General features: G+C 51.1%; 1 protein-coding gene across 2 annotated transcripts in view; it reads right to left on the bottom strand.

Moving 5' to 3' along the window:
- Positions 1–1,763: 1,763 nt before the first annotated feature.
- The window catches only part of SEZ6L (seizure related 6 homolog like), a 159,834-nt gene continuing 143,661 nt past the window's right edge, over positions 1,764–17,936 (bottom strand). Inside the window, exons 13-17 of one of the 2 annotated variants that reach the window (XM_038762490.1) lie at positions 11,894–12,088; positions 11,228–11,260; positions 10,596–10,710; positions 9,566–9,668; positions 1,764–6,366 (exon numbers count right to left, since the gene is read on the bottom strand). In XM_038762490.1, the coding sequence (XP_038618418.1) occupies positions 6,337–6,366; positions 9,566–9,668; positions 10,596–10,710; positions 11,228–11,260; positions 11,894–12,088 (476 nt within the window). In that variant the 3' untranslated portion in view covers positions 1,764–6,336. The remainder of the gene's footprint in view (positions 6,367–9,565; positions 9,669–10,595; positions 10,711–11,227; positions 11,261–11,893; positions 12,089–17,936) is intronic. The other variant, XM_038762491.1, reaches the window with a different exon arrangement.

Raw genomic sequence — 17,936 nt, 5'->3', positions numbered from 1 at the left:
CCCGTGAGGGGTAGGGGCTGGGCCCCATAAGAACGATCCTGGATTTCGCCCAGGAGGTAGGAGAGGGCTTGGCATAGAGTAAGTCCTTAATCGACGCCACAACTTTCTGGGTGTCTCCAGCCATCCCTCTGACCTGCTCTGGTTCATTCATTCATTCAGTGGTATTTACCACTGAATTTACGCTTACCATGTGCAGAGCACTGTACCGGAGTCGGGGGTAGGGCCCCCGGTCTCCCCCTTCTGGGACCCAGGCCTCCTTGGGTCTGATGTTTCCAGTTGATCAGTGGCATTTACTGAGTGCCTATTGGGTGCAGGGGACTGTACTGAGCATTCGGGAGAGTGTACCTCGTTCTCGCCTGTCCCGCCATTGACCCCCTTCCCACGTCCTCCCCCTGGCCTGGAATGCCCTCCCTCCGCATATCCTCCAAGCTTGCTCTCTTCCTCCCTTCAAAGCCCTCTGAGAGCTCACCTCCTCCAGGAGGCCTTCCCAGACTGACAGCACCTGTATATATGTTTGTACAGATTTATTACTCTATTTTACTTGTACATATTTACTATTCTATTTATTTTATGAATGGTGTGCATTTAGCTTTTATTCTATGTGTCCTGACGACTTGACACCCCTCCGCATGTTTTGTTTTGTTGTCTGTCTCCCCCTTCTGGACTGTGAGCCCGTTGTTGGGTAGGGACCGTCTCTATATGTTGCCGACTTGTACTTCCCAAGCGATTAGTACAGTGCTCTGCACACAGTAAGCGCTCAATAAATACGACTGAATGAATGAATGAATGAGAGGACAACCTAGTAGAGTTGGTAGACTCGATTCCTGCTCATGAGGAGCAGCAGTGGCTACAGCCTGGGCCTGAGAGTCAAAAGGACCTGGGTTCTAATCCCGGCTCCACCGCTTGTCTGCTGTGTGACCTTAGGCAAGTCACTTCACCTCTCTGGGCCTCAGTTCCCTCAGCTGGAAAAAAATGGGGATGAAGAGATCACCTCTTTCCCTTCCATCATCAGCTCTTTGAGGGCCTGGACCATTGACGACTAGTCCTAAGTACCCTCCTAAGTACATTGCTCTGCACATAGTAGGCACTCCAGTCCTACTGACTGAATGCAGAGGACTTGGATGTGAACAGGATCCGGGAGTGGGGGAAATATTTTCAATCCTTTCTCTGATTTACAGTTAGAGTTGTTGTCATAGCTGGGCACTCTCTCTTTTAGTGCCCCCCCAGAACTTCTCCCAGGCTTTCAAAGTTGAGAAAGTGGTTATAGGTACAAGAACCTCCCTCCTCCTCCTCCTCCTCCTCCTCCTCCCTTTCAATCCCTCAAGGCCTGTTTGTCTTCTCCGTCACCCTTGAGCAGTCTGTACTTGATGGATTCACTTGCAGTAATTTTAGAACAGCTCTTTGGTTAGAGGGGATTATTTTGCATTCTTCCTCCTCTTCCTTTCTTTCTCTCTTCTCTTTCTCTCCCTCCCTCTCTTTCCCCATTTCTGTGTGTCTCCGTTTCTCCATCTCTCGCCATCTCTTTGTCTCTCTCCCTCCTTCTTACTCTCTCCCTTTCTCTGCATCTCCCTCTGTCTCTCTTCCATCTCTCCTTCTCTGTCTGTCTCCCTCCTGATTCCTTCCCCATCTCCTTTCCAGAACCATCGGGATAATTTTGCTCATCTGAACATGCGGGAGCCAGCGGGAGCAGATAGGGTGACAGCGGGAGTCCTCTAATGTGCAGAGGGCGAGGGGGATGCAAGTCAAGACCAAGAAGCCAGATGTGATGCAAAATGAGAAATTTATTGCACTCGGGGTAAGGGATCGAGGGGCCGGGGCTGGGGGGTACAGTATCATGGACAACGCCGAAAGGAGGGCTATCAGTCGGTAGGGATGGGCACTACTGCTCTAAGTCCTTGGGCTTTATACAGTCAGTTCATCCGCATTTAGATTTAAGAACGAAACCATAGGAAAATAAAAACGGCAAGTAAGAAACCGGAGTTTACGTTCAAGAGAATTGCATGAAAATAGACATTTATGCGGCACTACAAATCCGTCATGGTTTCTTATGGGAACAAACCGACCCCTGACTTATGAAGAGCAGAGAAAATAAGGAGCAGCTAATAGAACTGGGCAGCTGGGGAAGGCCTTAGGCTACCATACAAACCACTTGGTAAAAATTCACTAACCTACAGGAAGTTGTAAGAAAAACCCTCCCTCCCCCAAACGAGAGAGAGAAGCTGAACTCTGGGGAATTGGACTCTTTGTTCCTCTCGCAAGTTTCCTCTTGGATAACCCCCACGCGATGAACATTAAATGTAACGTAGAGACTATAGAAATCGCCAAGAAAGGTGCGTCTTTAAACGGCGGAGCAGGGCGCGAGATATCACCATCTCTTCCCTTCTTTCTCCCTCTTCATTTTCCCGTTTCTGGTGGGAAGAAGGGACGGCCCACGATGTCCGGCTTCGCTTCTCTCACACTTGGGTTCGGTCTACCGTGTCTCCTTTAGCCTCCGTGGGTAGATGAAACTTGTTGCCCGCTCCCATCTTCGCTCGTGACCCGTCTCTAGAGTAATCCCGGGGGGGCCAGCAAAATCCAGGTCACCGGGAGCGTTTGGGAGCCGATAAACACACCTGGTAAGCGCTTACTCTATGCTGATCACACTGGGGCAGATGCAGGGCAATGAGCATTTGAGCTAGTATCTCTCAAGGATTTCACCGGGGCCGCTACCTGATGCCGAAAGCTGTCCTGTTGAGAATCAACCGAGAAAGGCATCTTAAATCCCAGCTGGTCGAGTTGACAGCCTTAATCTGGATTCTGGATTGATTTCACAGGACCAATTTAGACTTTTCAAGGAAATTGCTCAGATAAATTAGTGTCTGCCTTTTGGGAAAATGTGTTTTGTTTTTTTTAATTTTAAGTTGGAGGAAGTTTTATTGGAGCCTTGTTCGTCAGTGATTTAGAGTTAATGCCTTGAACTTTTGTGCTCGCTATATGTCTTTTGTAGAATCGCCACAAATGGACCGGATGGGAAATTGAATGATCCTTAGGTCAAAGTGGATGAAGTACGGGCAAACTCTAGGTAAACCGAGGTCGAATCACCTTGGCAACAAACTCTTCCCGATGTACTTTTCTCTCTCTAACGTTATGCCAAGGGGGGGACGAGGTGTAGCAGAACTGGAGGTTGTGGAAAATTAGCTTTTAGGGAACGCAGGAGAAGTGTCTGAAAACAGGTTCTTAGATTCTAGGGAGGAGATTAGTGAGGGCGTCTCAGAGATTCATGGCTCTGAGGACTTTAGGTTTTTAAGAGCCCTGAATATCGATTGAAAGAACAAGAGTGAATCAGCCATAATTGGACAGAGAATGAGAGAGTGAAAACACCCAAGGAAGAAAATTTCAGGGCTGAGGTTCACATAACTATACACGCGCACACACACACACACACACACACACACGCACACACACATAATATATATACACATAATATATATATTATGGCATTTATTAAACGCTTACTATATGCTCACTAGGTATGCGAATGAGATCGTACCAGGTACCTGATCCACCTGGGATCCACCCTACATTAGCCCCATTTTACGGATTTTTTATTTTAAACATCACCGACATTGAGAAATCCTCAACGGGGCATCTCGACTCCAGACTTATGTCCACCCCATAAATCTTCCTAGACTTTTGCCAATTCATCCAAGATCCCACCGAGTTTGGTGACAGACACTGTTTTCTCCCCATCAGCCCGTGTCCTGGTCTTGGAATCAGACATCTCGGATAGGTGCCATGGCTTGTACCTGCAGGACGGGAACCCAAAGATGAGGTTTCAGTGGGGGCATTTGAAGGGAGAGGGTGGTCAGCCTCCATTCCGTGAGAGCCAAAATGGGAGGTCTGAGCCGAAGAGATGGGGATATAGTGCGGTTCGTGCTGAGGTCCACGCGACTCTGGAGTTTCTCGAGGAAGGGGTCGCGTTCAAAAACATTTAATCCTCACGGTTTTTGCATCATCTTGTATAAAAGCCGACGCGGGTGAACGGAAACGAGATGGCCGGTGCAGTTTGGGCGCTGTTTTTTTTTCTTTTGACGAGTAGACTTCCACGGATCCTCAAAACGATAACTACCATCTCGGCCGTTCTGTACACGATACCTTTCCCTAAAGGAAACCGATTTCTAAAATGCCCTTTTCCTGTTGCAGGTGCCGTGCCGAAGAGCCCAAGACATCGGCATCCAAAAAAAACATCGACCACCGGTATCGTCTCCCTCCGGATGACAACAGGAATACGGTACCTGGGCTCGGATGTTCATGGAGCGGGCTTTCAGGGGGCGGATTTCCCGTCGCATGGATCTTTGTCGGAAGACGACCGGTAGCGTTCACGTAAACGCAAGATGCCCGAGCGGGAGAGTATGAGAAGGTGACGCTGTCTTTTCCAGTTGGGCCAGGGTGAGGTGAAGCAATGAATGTCAGAAAAATAGGGGGCTCAATTTTGGCGTGTGGGTGTGTGGAAGTGTTTGTTTTCTGGGCAGCAGAAGTATTTTCCATTTTTTAATAAGCCAATCCGGGATGGACATCTGTCTCCCCCATGGGTAGGGTGCACCATAATGAGCATCGCTCATCAGGAGCAGGACTCCTCCCAGCCCCAGAACTGGCCCGGAGCCTATCGGAGTGATCGGAGGTGGGGAAGCCGGGACCTCGTCTCCGTTTCAGGAGCAGCCCACAGGTCCGGACAGCTCCAGTGGGTCGGCCTCTTCCAGGCCAGAGAACCGGGGCTGTTCGAGATCTTTGAGCATTCTGGATTCTATCCTAGAGGTGGCCAGTCCCCCTAGCCCCTCGAAATAGCTCCTCCGCCCAGTGAACCCCGTGGATTTATCCGGTGCCCGGAAGAGAGGCTTCTCGGATCCACTCTTGGGGGGCATAGAGGATTCTGGTCCCTTATCGTTACCCTGAGATACCGTTCGAGGGATGGGGGGTGAGGGAGTCCCACCTTGGGAAATCTGGGATGCTAGACCACCGTAAGGAAAATGGAAATGGAAACCAGGTGCTGGGTGGGCGGGGAAGGTGCCCGTCGTCATTGTTTGATCGGGGAAAATGCCCTCTATTACTAGCCGGGGAAAGCCCATGACTCCCAGTCAAGGGCATCCCTCGAGCACCTTACTCTGCGCAGAATGCCGTCCTGACATGGTCCCTGCCCTCGAGGAGTTTCCAGCCTACAATCTGAGCGCGGCCGACCCAGCTGAGAGCGGAGCTTGGGGCCCGCCGGCCGGCTGGAATGAGTCCCGCAGCCCTCTTCCGCCGCGGAAAAAGAAAACGGCAGCAGTCGAACCCTTCCGGCCCACCTCCCTGACTTCCCTCAGGAGACCATCTGGGTTCCAGCTTCCCCGAATCCATCCCCAACCTTTGCGGGGGCACCATGGTGACAGAGAGCGAGAGGTGACCTGGGATGCCTAGGAGGACAGAGGCCCCATCCTCCCTTCCCATTTGCGAACCTCCCGGAGGGAAGCAGGGCCGACGCTGGATCTGGAAAAGTGTTCAGGTATCGTGTCCGAAGAGCGGATGACTTTATACACATTGCAGTCTGGGGATGGGGAGGGCTTGGGACGGGGAGGGGAAGGGTCACCTTAAGGGTGGCACCATCCCACGAGGGCTAGGTCCGAGCCGGAGATCAGAGCCGGCCCTCGCCGCTCAGAAATTCTGCCTTCAAGCCAACCATCAGCCCTCTGCTGCCGTCTCGGGTTCTAGGCCTGGAGGATAGCGGGGGTACCGGACTGGAGAGTGTGGATGGCTTCACGCTAACCACCCCGGCTCTTGCACGGACAAGTGAAGCGTGGGTCCCGCTGGCAGCCGGGCGGACCCTTCCCCCGTCCGATCGTCGGCGCCGTCGCCAAGTCCCCCCCGAGAGGCGAGGGACCGGAAAAGGGGCCCTGCTGAACTGGCTGTGGGGTATGGTGGGATTCTCTCTCTTGTGGATACAGTTTTCCTCCCCCCTCCTCCCTTCCCTTGGGAAGCGCCCCCTTCGAACCGAAGGGCAGATTTCCCACCAGCCTTTGGGCCGGCAAGTCTGTCCTTCCTGAGGCCTCATCACGGCCTCGGTCGGATCGACTCCCGCCTCCCGAACGTCCGGATGAGCCTGAGACATCCGCTCCTGCCCCGAAACAGCCACGCGCCCATCTCGCTTTAAATAGAATAAATAGGGGGGGAAGAAGACCGCGAATCCTCGAGAGAACTGAAAGGAAAGACAAGAGAAGGTCCGGGGTTCCGTTTAAATGCCGAATGGTCTCTGGGTTAATTGCCGAGGAAGTCCTATCCGGGGTTCAGAGATGGAAGTTCGTAGCTTGCGGGTGTCTCGTAGCTTTATATCGAAACTTCATATTCTCTGGTTTCCTAGAAGGGGGAGGAAGAAGGCTTTTAAATCCGCCCGGCAGGTCGAATATAAAGACATGGATCAGTCTGTATTTTTTGAAGTGGGGAGTGTGGCCTAAATGGACACAGCCCGGGCCTGGGACTTGGGGGACTTGGGTTCTGATCCCGGCTCTGTCACTGGCTTGGGGCAAGTCACTGCACTCTTCTGTCAAATGGGGATTAAGACTGTGAGCCCCATGTGGGACGGGGACTGTGTCCATCCCCATTAGCTTGTATCTACCCCCGAATTTAGTACGGTGCCTGGCACGTAGTAAGCGCTTAACAAATACCATGAAAAACAGCGTGTCCTACCCCTGCCCCCCCTCAGGAAAGGCAGTGTCACCTAGTCAAGACCACAAGCCTGGGAGTAAGAAGACCCGAATTCAAGTCCCAGCTTTGCCACTTGCTCACCGGATGACCTTAGGTAAGTCACTTTAAGTCACTTAACCTCTCTTCTCTTCCCCGTGAAACGGGGAGACAGCCTGATCCTATTATCTTGTAATCTGTCCCGGTGCTTGGCATATAAGAACTTCATCAATACTACCGCTTTTAGGGCTCCGGCCTCTTTAATGCGGACAGGAAGGCAAGTCAGTCGATCTCCTTCTTCATTGTTCGTGCAGTTCAATTGTATTTCCCCTTAGTTGCTGATGTGTTTTCTAGAGGTGAACATTTTGACTATTTGCCGGCCAAGAAGAATCAGATGCCCTGACCCCAAGGGCTAGTTTTCCCTTGGTGGAAGGTGTGGATTTTCGAGAGGATGGGGCCGATTTTGAAAGAGCAAATGCCAGCATTTAGGTTCTCTGAAGCCCTGATATCGGGGAACCTCTCGTGCCTGGTCAGATCCAGAGGGAGCCAGGAGCCCCCAGAATGCGTGGGACCCAAAATGATGTCAATTTGTACTTCCCAAGCGCTTAGTACAGTGCTCTGCACATAGTAAGCGCTCAATACGATTGATGATGATGATGATGATGTTATGGTGCACCACGAACCCACAGGGTTCGATCCCTCGTGGGTTGTTTTTGAGTGCTTAGTCTGTGCAGAGCATTGTATTAAACGATTGAGAGTCAGCAGATACGTTAGTGGAAAGAGCTTAGTGGAAAGAGCCTGGACTTGGGAGTCAGAGGTAATGGGTTCTAATCCCGGCTCTGCCACCTGTCAGCTGTGTGACTTTGGACAAGGCATTTCACTTCTCTGTGCCTCAGTCACCTCATCTGGAAAATGGGGATGAAGACTGTGAGCGCTCCATGGGACAACCTGATTACCTTGTATCTACCTACACCAGTGCTTAGAACAGTGCTTGGCACATAGCGCTTAACAAATACCATTATTATTATTATTAGAAGAGGGTAGGGGTGCGAGTGGGAGAGCAAGAGGCACCTTTCGATTCAGGCGACTTCCCCGCCGGCCCTTCCGGAATTCCGAGAGATAAGGGACTTCCCACACCAGGCAGGCCTCAGTCCGTTCACTGGACCTGTTGGAGTAGCTTGCCGTCCACTTCTCCACCGTGTCTTCATCATCAATGGCATTTATCGAACGCTTACTGCGTGCGGAGCACTGTACTACGCGCTCGGGAGGGGACAGCCCGACAGAATTGGTAGACACATGTTCCCTGCCCACGACTAGCTGACGGTCTAGTGTATCCTGACCCCACTAACCTGAAGCAGTGTGGCCTAGTGGCTAGAGCCCGGGCCTGGGAGTCAGAAGGACCTGGGTTCTAATCCCGGCTCCGCCACCTGTCTGCTGTGTGACCTCAGGCAAGTCACTTCACTTCTCTGGGCCTCAGTGCCCTCATCTGGAAAATGGGGATCAAGAGTGTGAGCCCCAAGTGGGACAGGGACTGGGGCCAACCTGAGTAAGTCATGTCTACCCTAGTGCTTTGAACAGTGCTTGGCACGTAATAAGCACTTAACAAGTACCATGATTATTATTGTTATCGTTATTATTAGTAGTAATATTCATCTTTGGGTCCCCACTGGGGAACCAAAGTTCTCCCAAATCGACTTCCAAAGTATTAGTCTTCTCTGGGCTAGTCAGGCACCGGGGTCTAAACTGCACATACCATTCACCTGCCCCTCACACGTCTTCCATTCAGTCATATTTTTTGAGCGCTTACTGTGTTCAAAGCACTGAACTAAGCGCTTGATTGTGAGGTTAAAGAAAAAGCCAACAACCGATCACATCAGGGGATCCTGGGTTGTGGGGTGATGGTCTTATCTGCTGCTTCTTGGTTATAAACACAATAATAATAATAATAATTTTTGTTTGTGTTAAGCACTTACTATGTGCCAAGCACTGTTCTAAGCGCTGGGGGAGATACAAGGTAATCAGGTTGTCCCACATAATAATAATAATAATGGCATTTATTATGCGCTTACTACTGTTCTAAGTGCTGGGGGGGTATAAGGTGATCAGATTGTCCCTCGTGGGGCTCATAGTCTTAATCCCCATTTTCCAGATGAGGTAACTGAGGCACAGAGACGTTAAGTGACTTGCCAAAGTCACACAGCTGATAAGTGGCAGAGCTGGGATTAGAACCCACGACCTCTGACACCCAAGCCCGCGCTCTTTCCACTGAGCCACGCTGCTTCTCAGTCAAGCGATGATCTTTAGCGAGCGCTCACTGGGTACGGAGGAGCACTATACGGAGCACCGGGGAGAGTCTGCTCGAGTTGGGTGGGATGATCTAAGCCTCCGAGGGGTTTACGCTCTACAGTTGGGAGAGAGCAGTAGGATCGGGAGAAGGGCTCCCCGGCCCTCCCCTCCCCTCCCTCAAGCTTACAATCCTCAAGACCACTGGTGTATATAATAATGATGGTACTTGTTAAGCATTTACTATGTGCCAGGCACTGTTCTAAGCGCTGGGGTAGATACAAGGCAATCAGGTTGTTCCACGTGGGGCTCACAGTCTTCATCCCCATTTTACAGATGAGGGAACTGAGGATTCGGGATTAGAACCCATGACCCTGTAACTCCCAGGCCCGTGCCATGCTGCTTCTCTCTGTATATGACAGACAGGAGGAAGTAATAGAAGACAGAGACGTCGACAGGGGTGGCTACTGGGATCTGTGCCGTTGGGGGGAGATGTCTGGCTTTAAATGAAATACGTCCTTCGGTTTGGGTCTGGTGCAAAGCCGGGAGCGGGGAAATTCGGAGAGAGCAAGGGGGCCGCGGGCCAACTCACCCCCGTTTCGTAAATCGGGTTGTCAAACTCCGTCTCCACCGTTATCTGGCTGTACGGGTGGGAATACATTAGAGGCAGGCGCAGGTTGGAATAATATCGACATCTGGGGAGGAGAGTGAAAGCGAGAGGAGACGTTACTTTCCCGGAGCTACACCCGGGGACAGTCCGCGCTTTGCTCGGCTGCCGGCGGAGGGGAAGGAAACTGTGTCCTGCGACTTGCAGGCGTGGGGCCAAGCGGACTCGAATCGACTGATGGTATTTACTGAGCGTTTACTGTGTGTGGAGCACCGTACTTAGCGCTCGGGAGAGCACGGTTCAACACAGTTTACTGTCTAGAGGGGAGACAGATACTAAAATAAATGACGGCTACTTGTTTGGTCGTATTTACTGAGCGCTTACTGTGTGCCGAGCACTGTGCTGAGCGCGTGGAAAGTACATAAGCGCTGAGGGACTGAGAGCGGGGTGAATAAAGAGGACAGATCCAAGGGGGGCACGGAAGGGGGAGGGAGCAGGGGAATAGCTGGCGATAGGCCTCTTGGAGATGGGTTTTTAGGAGGGCTTTGAGAGTCCCCTTGAAACTCTCCTTTCCCCTGAGTGGCCTCTGAAGGCCTCAAGAAAGAAACCAGGGAGTTAATAATAATGACGGTATTTGTTAAGCGCTAAGTACCAAGCACTGTTCTAAGCGCTCAGGTGGACACAGGGTAATCAGGTTGTCCCATGTGGGGCTCAAATCCTTAATCCCCATTTGACAGATGAGGTCACTGAGAAGTGGAGTCGCCCAAAGTCACCCAGCTGACACGTGGCGGAGCCGGGATTGGAACCCACGACCTCTGAGTCCCAAGGATGAATACGAGCCTCCCCCGCTGAGTCCAGGGGCAGACCTGATCCCAGCTAACGGGGAGAGTTTACGCCCCTGGGGGGCTTTTTTTTTTCCCCATCCCAGATGCCATAAACCCCGGCAGAGGGAGGAGAAAGAGAGGGAGAGAGGCTTCGCCGAGGCCTAGTTACCGGGCCCAGGCGAGAGTCGTACCTCGTGATGTAAATGTACGCTCCGCCCAGCAGCAGGGAAATGATGAGGACGGGGATGAAGATGGCCAAGGCCATGTTTCCTCCTTCGAGAGAGGTCTGGGCTGCCGCTTCTGCTACTAGAAACACAGAGGCACATCCTGGCTTCCCTTCCCTCCGCGTTCCCAACCCCCACCCCAGGCCACCAGGGTCAAGTCCCTTCTCCGACTCCTCCTGCTTGGCCGCAGCCCAGTCGCCGCCCGCCGACAGCGGGGAAAGGGGGGGACTGGACTCCCTGTCCACCCCCACAGTAGGTCACTTGGTGGGGGAGACTGCCCCGCGCCCCAGCCCACCGGCTTCTGCCCGTCTCCTCGGTATTGTCCATGCTGGGGTCCCTGCCCTCTTATTATTGTTATTATGGTATTTGTTAAGCGCTTACTAAGTGCCGAGCACTGTTCTAAAGCGCTGGGGTAGATACAAGGCGATCAGGTTGTCCCACGTGGGGCTCACAGTCTTCATCCTCATTTTCCAGAGGAGGTAACAGGCCCAAAGACATGAAGTGGCTCGCCCAAGGTCACACAGCAGACAAGTGGCAAAGCCGGGATTAGAACCCACGTCCTCTGGCTCCCAGTGGTCTGTCCATCCCCTGGCACTTACCTTCCAGCGCGTGCTCAAAACTGTCCTGGTTGACTGAAAGAGAAATGGGAGAGTTCAGTGGGCAGGTGCGCGCCTGCGTGCGTCAGAGACAGAGAGACAGAGACAGAGTGCACGAGAGATGAATAATGGGAGCGAGTCAGGGTGACGCAGAAGGGAGTGGGAGAAGAGGAAAGGGGGGCTTAGTCTGAGAAGGCCTCTTGGAGGAGATGGGCCTCCATTGCTCAGTTACCTGAAAAGCGCGTATTATGATGAGTCTAACCTTTTTCAAATCAATCGATCAATGGTATTTTCTAAGCGCTTACTGTGTGCAGAGCACTGGACTGTGGGGAACACTTCTACCAGCTCTGTTGTACCGTCCTTTCCCAAGCGTTGAGTCCAGTGCTCCGCACACAGTGTGCACTCTATAGATATGAGTGATTGATTGATACGGTGGTCTGCGACCATGAAACTTTCAAATGCAGTGGTAAGAGGGGATGCCGCGTGGAGGAAAGCGCCTTCTGCTCCGACCCCCGGCCCGCGCCGCGATCCTGTTCCGGCCCTCAAACGCGGGCGGAACAGCGGCCTTCCGCTTCCCGCTATCCCGCGAGGAGCCGGACCTCCCCGCCGCTGTCTGTCCGCGGGTGCCCACCCAGGGAATGAGGGGGCAGGGGCAGCGCTTTTTTTTACCTCTGCAGATGGGGAGGGGTCCGCTCCAGTGGGACGGCTGGCCCAGGATGCACTGAATGGTGACTTGGCCCACCAACTGGAAACCTTCGTAGCACATGAAGGTGAGCGACTCCCCAGGGAGGTAGAGCCGCTTGTAGAGGATCTGGTAGCCGTTGTCGGGGAGCCCCGGGTTGTCGCATGCCAGCGTTTCCTCCGCTGAAACAGACACCGCCCCCCGCACCGCTGACACCACCGCCTCAAGGCCCGGCCTCCTCCTCCTCTTCTTCCCCCTTCTCCTTCTTTTTCTCCTCTTCCTCCCTCTTCTTCTCCTCCTCCTCCTTCCTTTTTCACCTCCTCCTCTTCATCCTCCTCCTACTCCTTCTTCCATTCTCCTTTTTCTCCTTCTCCTTCTCCACGTCCTCCTTTTCCTTTTTCTCTTCCTCCTCCTCCTCCTCCCTCTTCTTCTCCTTCTTCTTTCTTTTCCTCCTCCTACCTTTTCCTCCTTTCTTCTCCTCCTCTTCATCCTCCTCCTACTCCTTCCTCCATTCTCCTTTTTCTCCACCTCCTCCTTTTCTCCTCCTCCTTTCTTCTCCTTCCCCCTACTCCTCCTCTCCCTTCTCCTCCTTTTTCATTCTCATTTTCCTTCTCCTTTCCTTTCTCCTCCTCCTTCATCCTCCTCCTCCCATCCTCCTTCCTCCATTTTCCTTTTTCTCCACCTTCTCCACCTTCTTTTCCTTTTTCTCTTCCTCCTCCTTCCTCTTCTTCTCCTCCTCCTTCTTCCTTTGCCTCCTCCTTCCTCTCCTTTCTTTTCTTCCTCTTCATCCTCCTCCCGTCCTCCTTCTTCTCCACCTTCTCCACCTCCACCTCCTCCTTTTCCTTTTTCTCTTCCTCCTCCTTTTCCCTCTTCTTCTCCTCCTCCTTCTCCCTCTTCCCCTCCCCCTTCTCCTCCCATCCTCCTCCTCCTCCTTCCTCCATTTTCCTTTTCTCCACCTCCTCCTTTTCCTTTTTCTTTTCTTCCTCCTTCTCCCTCTTCTCCCCCTCCTTCCTTTTCCTCCTTCCTTCTCCTCTTTCTTTTCCTACTCTTCATCCTCCTCCTACTCCTTCCTCCATTCTCCTTTTTCTCCATCTTTTTCACCTCCTTTTCCCTTTTCTCTTCCTCCTCCTTTTCCCTCTTCTCCTCCTCCTCCTCCTCCTCCTGCTCCTCCTCCCTCTTCTCCTCCTTATTCCTTTTCCTCCTCCTTCTCCCTTTTCTCCTTCTTCTTCCTTTTCTTCCTCCTTCTTCCTTATCCTCCCATTCTCCTTCTACTCCTTCCTCCATTCTCCACCTTATCCACCTCCTCCTTTTCCTTTTTCTCATCCTCCTCCTTCTTCCTTCTCCTCCTCCTCCTCCTTCCTTCTCTTTTTCCTCCTCTTCATCTTTCTCCTACTCCTTCCTCCATTCTCCTTTTTCTCCATCTTCTTCTCCACCTCCTGTTCCCTTTCTCTTCCTCATCCTTTTCTCTCTTCTTCTCCTCCCTCTTCTTCTCCTCCTCCCTCTTGTCCTCCTTCTTCTTCCTTTTCCTCCTCCTTCTTCCTTCTCCTCCCATCCTCCTCCTACTCCTTCCTCCATTCTCCTTTTTCTACACCTTCTCCACTTCCTCCTTTTCCTTTTCCTCTTCCTCCTCCTCCCTGTTCTCCTCCTCCTCCTTCTTGCTTTTCCTCCTCCTTCCTTCTCCTCCTCTTTCTTCTCCTCCTCTTCATCCTCCTCCTACTCCTTTCTCCATTCTCCTTTTTCTCCTCCTTCTCCTCCATCTCATCCTTCTCCTTTTTCTCTCCTCCTCCTTCTCCCTCTTCTTCTCCTCCCCCTCATTCTCCTCCTGTTCATCCTCCTCCTACTCCTTTCTCTATTCTCTTTTCTCCACCTCCTCCTTTTCTCCTCCTCCTCTTCATCCTCCTCCTACTCCTTCCATTCTCCTTTTTCTCCACCTTCTCCTTCTCCATGTCCTCCTTTTCCTTTTTCTCTTCCTCCTCCTTCTCCCTCTCCTCCTCCTCCCTCTTCTTCTCCTTTTCTCTTTTCTTCCTCCTTCTTCCTTCTCCTCCTCTTCATCCTCCTCCTACTCTTTCCTCCATTCTCCTTTTTCTCCACCTTCTCCACCTGCTCCTTTCTTCTCCTCCTTTCTTCTCCTTCCCCCATACTCCTTCTCTCCCTTCTCCTCCTCCTTTTTCATTCTCATTTCCCTTCTTTTCCTCCTCTTCTCCTCCTCCTCCTTCCATCCTCCTCCTCTCCCTCCCCCTCTTTTCTCCTCCTCCTTCTCTTCCTCCTCCTCCTTTTTTTCTCCTCCTCCTTCTTCTCCCCCTTTTCTTTCTCCCTCTCCTTCTCCTCCTCTTCCTTCCTTTTTTCTTTTCCTCCTCCTTCCCCCATCCTCCTCTCCCTCCCCCTTCTCCTTTTTCTCCTCCTCCTTCTCCTCTTCTTCTGTTTCTCCGTCTTCCTCTTCATTATCCTTCTCCTCCTCCTTTATCACCCCCTCCTCTTAATTCTCCCCATCCTCTTCATCCTCCTCCTCCTGTCTCCATCCTCCTTCTCCCCCTTTTCTCTCTCCCTCCTCCTCCTCCTCCTCCTTTTTTCTCCTCCTCCTCTTCCTTCTCCTCCTCCCCATCCTCCTTCTCTCCCTTCTCCTCCTTTTTCTTCTCCTCCTCCTCTCCCTCCCCTTCTCTTCCTTTTCCCTCTTCTTCTCCTCTTCCTTCACCTCCTCCTTTCTCTTCCTCCTTCTCATTCTCCCCCCATCCTCCTCCTTCCCCATCCTCCCTCTCCCTCTTTGCTTTCTCCCCCTCCTCTTTCCTCCTCCCCCTGTTCTTTCTCTCCCTCCTCATCCTTCTCCTCATCTCCCTTCCTCATCCACCTCCTCTCTCTCCTCCTCCTCTTTCTTTTCCTCCCCATCCTCCTCCTCTACCTTCTCCTCTTTCCCCCATTCTCCTCCTTTCCCTCCCCTTCTCCTCCTTTTTCTCCTCCTCCCTCTCCTCCTTCTCCTCCTCCTCCTCTCCTTCCCCCCACCTCCTTCCAACCCTCCCCCAAATCCCAATTCTACATACTAGAGAGAAAAGAAAAGAAAATGATGGAGTTTAAGTGCTTCCAGGCATTGTTCTAAACACAAAAAACCCTAAAAACAAGTGCATAGTTCATGAGAACGCCAGGGATACTTGGTTTTTATACCGCTTGTTTGCTCAAGTAATTCACCGCTATCCAACATAAGTTTCATGTACAGACTGTGCTCAGCTCCTGCTCTGAGACCGTACTGATCCTCAGTTAGAGGATAAATTGTTTTAGGGCCCTGATCTTGGCTACTGTAGTATTCTCCCAAATGCTCAGCACACAGTAGGCTGTAAGCTCTCGAGGTCCGGGATCGTGTCTACCAAGTCTAGTACTCTCCTAAGCAGACTCGATGATATATCTTTGTGATCGATTGACCCGCCTGGCGCTTCAATTGGCTGGTCGATAGGTTGAACTCATCGGGTAGACTGTGCGTTCGCGGTGGGCAGGGCGTGTGCCTCCTGACTCTCGGGGGGTCGTCCCCTCCCGATTGCTTAGGACACAGTAAGCGTTTGCTAAATATCACCGTTGGACTGATGCAAACAGGGCACGGAGGATCAGGGAAAATAGGAAGAGTCTTAGCCCGGAGGTCAGTTCATCTTCATCCCAAGCCCCGGCAGGTCCTATCAGTTCCTGACACATTTCCTGCCCCTCCTTGCCATCGCCGAAAGCTGGCTCTCCCCGGACGATACGGTCTCCCCTGCTGTTCCCTCTAGAAAGCGTGGGGGATTGTCTTCACCCACCCTCCAAAATTCGCTGGGAAACGGGGGAGGAGTCAGCTGCTCCGTCACCATCCCACCTTCCTCTCTTTCCCTTCCTTGGAAGCCCACGTCATCCGCCTGGACCATCCTCAAAAGATACCAGTCACGGTCATCCCAGGCCCCACCTCCAACTTTCCGAACCGTTCACTCCCTTTCTCATATTCCTTCTCTCTTTCTCCATCCCTACAGCGATCCTCGGAGACTTGGATTATCCATGTGGATGTTCCTGGATGGCCCTTCCACTGCCCGCTTTCTGCCGCTCCTCACCTCCTCTTCTGTTCTCCATCTACACCCACTCCCCCGGGGAACTCAGTCGCTCCCACAGCTTCAACTCCCACCTGTAGGCGGAAGATTCCCAAATCACCGTCTCCGACCCCGATCTGTCTTCCTCTCTGCAGTCTCTCATCTCCTCCTGCCTTCGGGACATCTCTACTCGGATGGACTGCTGACACTTTTTGTTCACTTGTTTGGTATCTGTTAAGGACTATGTTAACCACAGGGACATGTCCGAAACAAAACTCCTCATCTCCCCACCCAAATCCTTTCCGCCCTGTGCTTTCTTTTTTTTTTTTAATGCTATTTGTTAAGCATTATACATTGTATTAAGCACTTAGTTGGTACCATCATTCTTATTATCTTCTACCCTGGTGCTAGGAAAAGCGCCTGGCACATAGTAAGCACTTGAGGTACCATTATTCTTATTATTATCTACCCTGGCTCTTAGAAAAGTGCCTGGCACATAGCCTGTTCTTAAAAGGTACTGTTATTCTTATTATCAATGCCAGCACTTAGCAGGTATCATTATTCTTATTATTAGCTACCCTGGCACTTAGAAAACTGCCTGGCACATAATAAGCACTTAATGGGTACCACCATTCTTATTATTATCTACCCTGGCCCTTAGAAAAGTGCCTGGCACTTAGAAAAGTGCCTGGCACATAGTAAGCGCTTAGCAGATACCATCATTCCTATTATTATCTACCCTGGCTCTTAGAAAAGTCCCTGGTACATAGTAAGCACTTAACGGTACCATTACTCTTATGATTATCAATCCCAGAGCTTAGAACAGTACCTGGCACAGAGTAAGCGCTTAACAGACAACATTATTCTTATCATCATCTACCTTGGCGCTTCGAACAGAGACTGGCACAAAGGAAGCTCTTAACAGGTAATTTTATTCTTATTATTATCTACCCTGGCACTTAGAAATGTGCCTGGCACATAATAAGCGCTTATCAGGTACCATTATTATTATTATCTACCCTGGTGCTTAGAAAACTGTCTGGCCCATAGTAAGCACTTAACAGATACCATCATTTGTATTATTATCAACCCCAGCACTTAGAACAGTGCCTGGCACATAGTAAGCTCTTAACAGATACCATTATTCTTCTTATTATCTACCCTGGTGCTTAGACAAACGCCTAGCGTGGAGTAAGCTCTTAACAGGTATCATTATTATTATCTACCCCGGCTCTTAGAACAGTGCCTGGCACGTAGTAAGCACTTAACAGGTACCGTCATTCTTATTATTATCCACCCTGGCGCTTAGATGAGTGCCTGGCACATAGTAAGCGCTGAACAGGTACCATTATTTTTATTATTATCAACCCCAGCGCTTAGAACACTACCTGGCACATAGTAAGCACTTAGCAGGTATCGTTATTCTTATTTCAATCTACACCAGCACTTAGAACAGTGACTGGCACATAGTAAACACCTAACGGGCACTGTTATTATTATCAACCTCAGCGCTTTAGAAAAGTGCCTGACACATAGTAAGCACAAAACAAGTACCATTATTCTCATTATTATCTACCCCAGTGCTTACAGCAGTGTGTGGCTTACATAGTGAGCATTTAACAGGTACCGTTATTCTTCTTCTTATCTACCCTGGTGCTGAGAAAAGTGCCTGGAACATAGTAAGCACCTAGCAGGTACTGTTATTCTTCTTATTATCAACCCCAACACTTAGAACAGTGCCTGGCACATAGTAAGCACTTAACAGGTACCATTATTCTTATTATTATCTACCCTGGCGCTTAGAAAGGTGCCTGGCACATAGTAAGCACTTAACAGGTGACGTTATTTTAATTATTATCTACCCTGGCCCTTAGAACAGTGCCTGGTACATAGTAAGTGTAACGCTGTTATCATTAACAACCACGTATCAACCAGTGAGCTCTCTGTGACCCCATTCATGTCCTCAGATGAACTCTCCATGACCCCATTTGTG

Source organism: Tachyglossus aculeatus, chromosome 21 (genome assembly GCF_015852505.1).
Source record: "Tachyglossus aculeatus isolate mTacAcu1 chromosome 21, mTacAcu1.pri, whole genome shotgun sequence".
In the NCBI taxonomy this organism is placed as follows: Eukaryota; Metazoa; Chordata; class Mammalia; order Monotremata; family Tachyglossidae; genus Tachyglossus; species Tachyglossus aculeatus.
The sequence above is the reverse complement of the archived record's forward strand: the minus strand, read 5'-3'. Positions and strand labels throughout refer to the sequence as shown.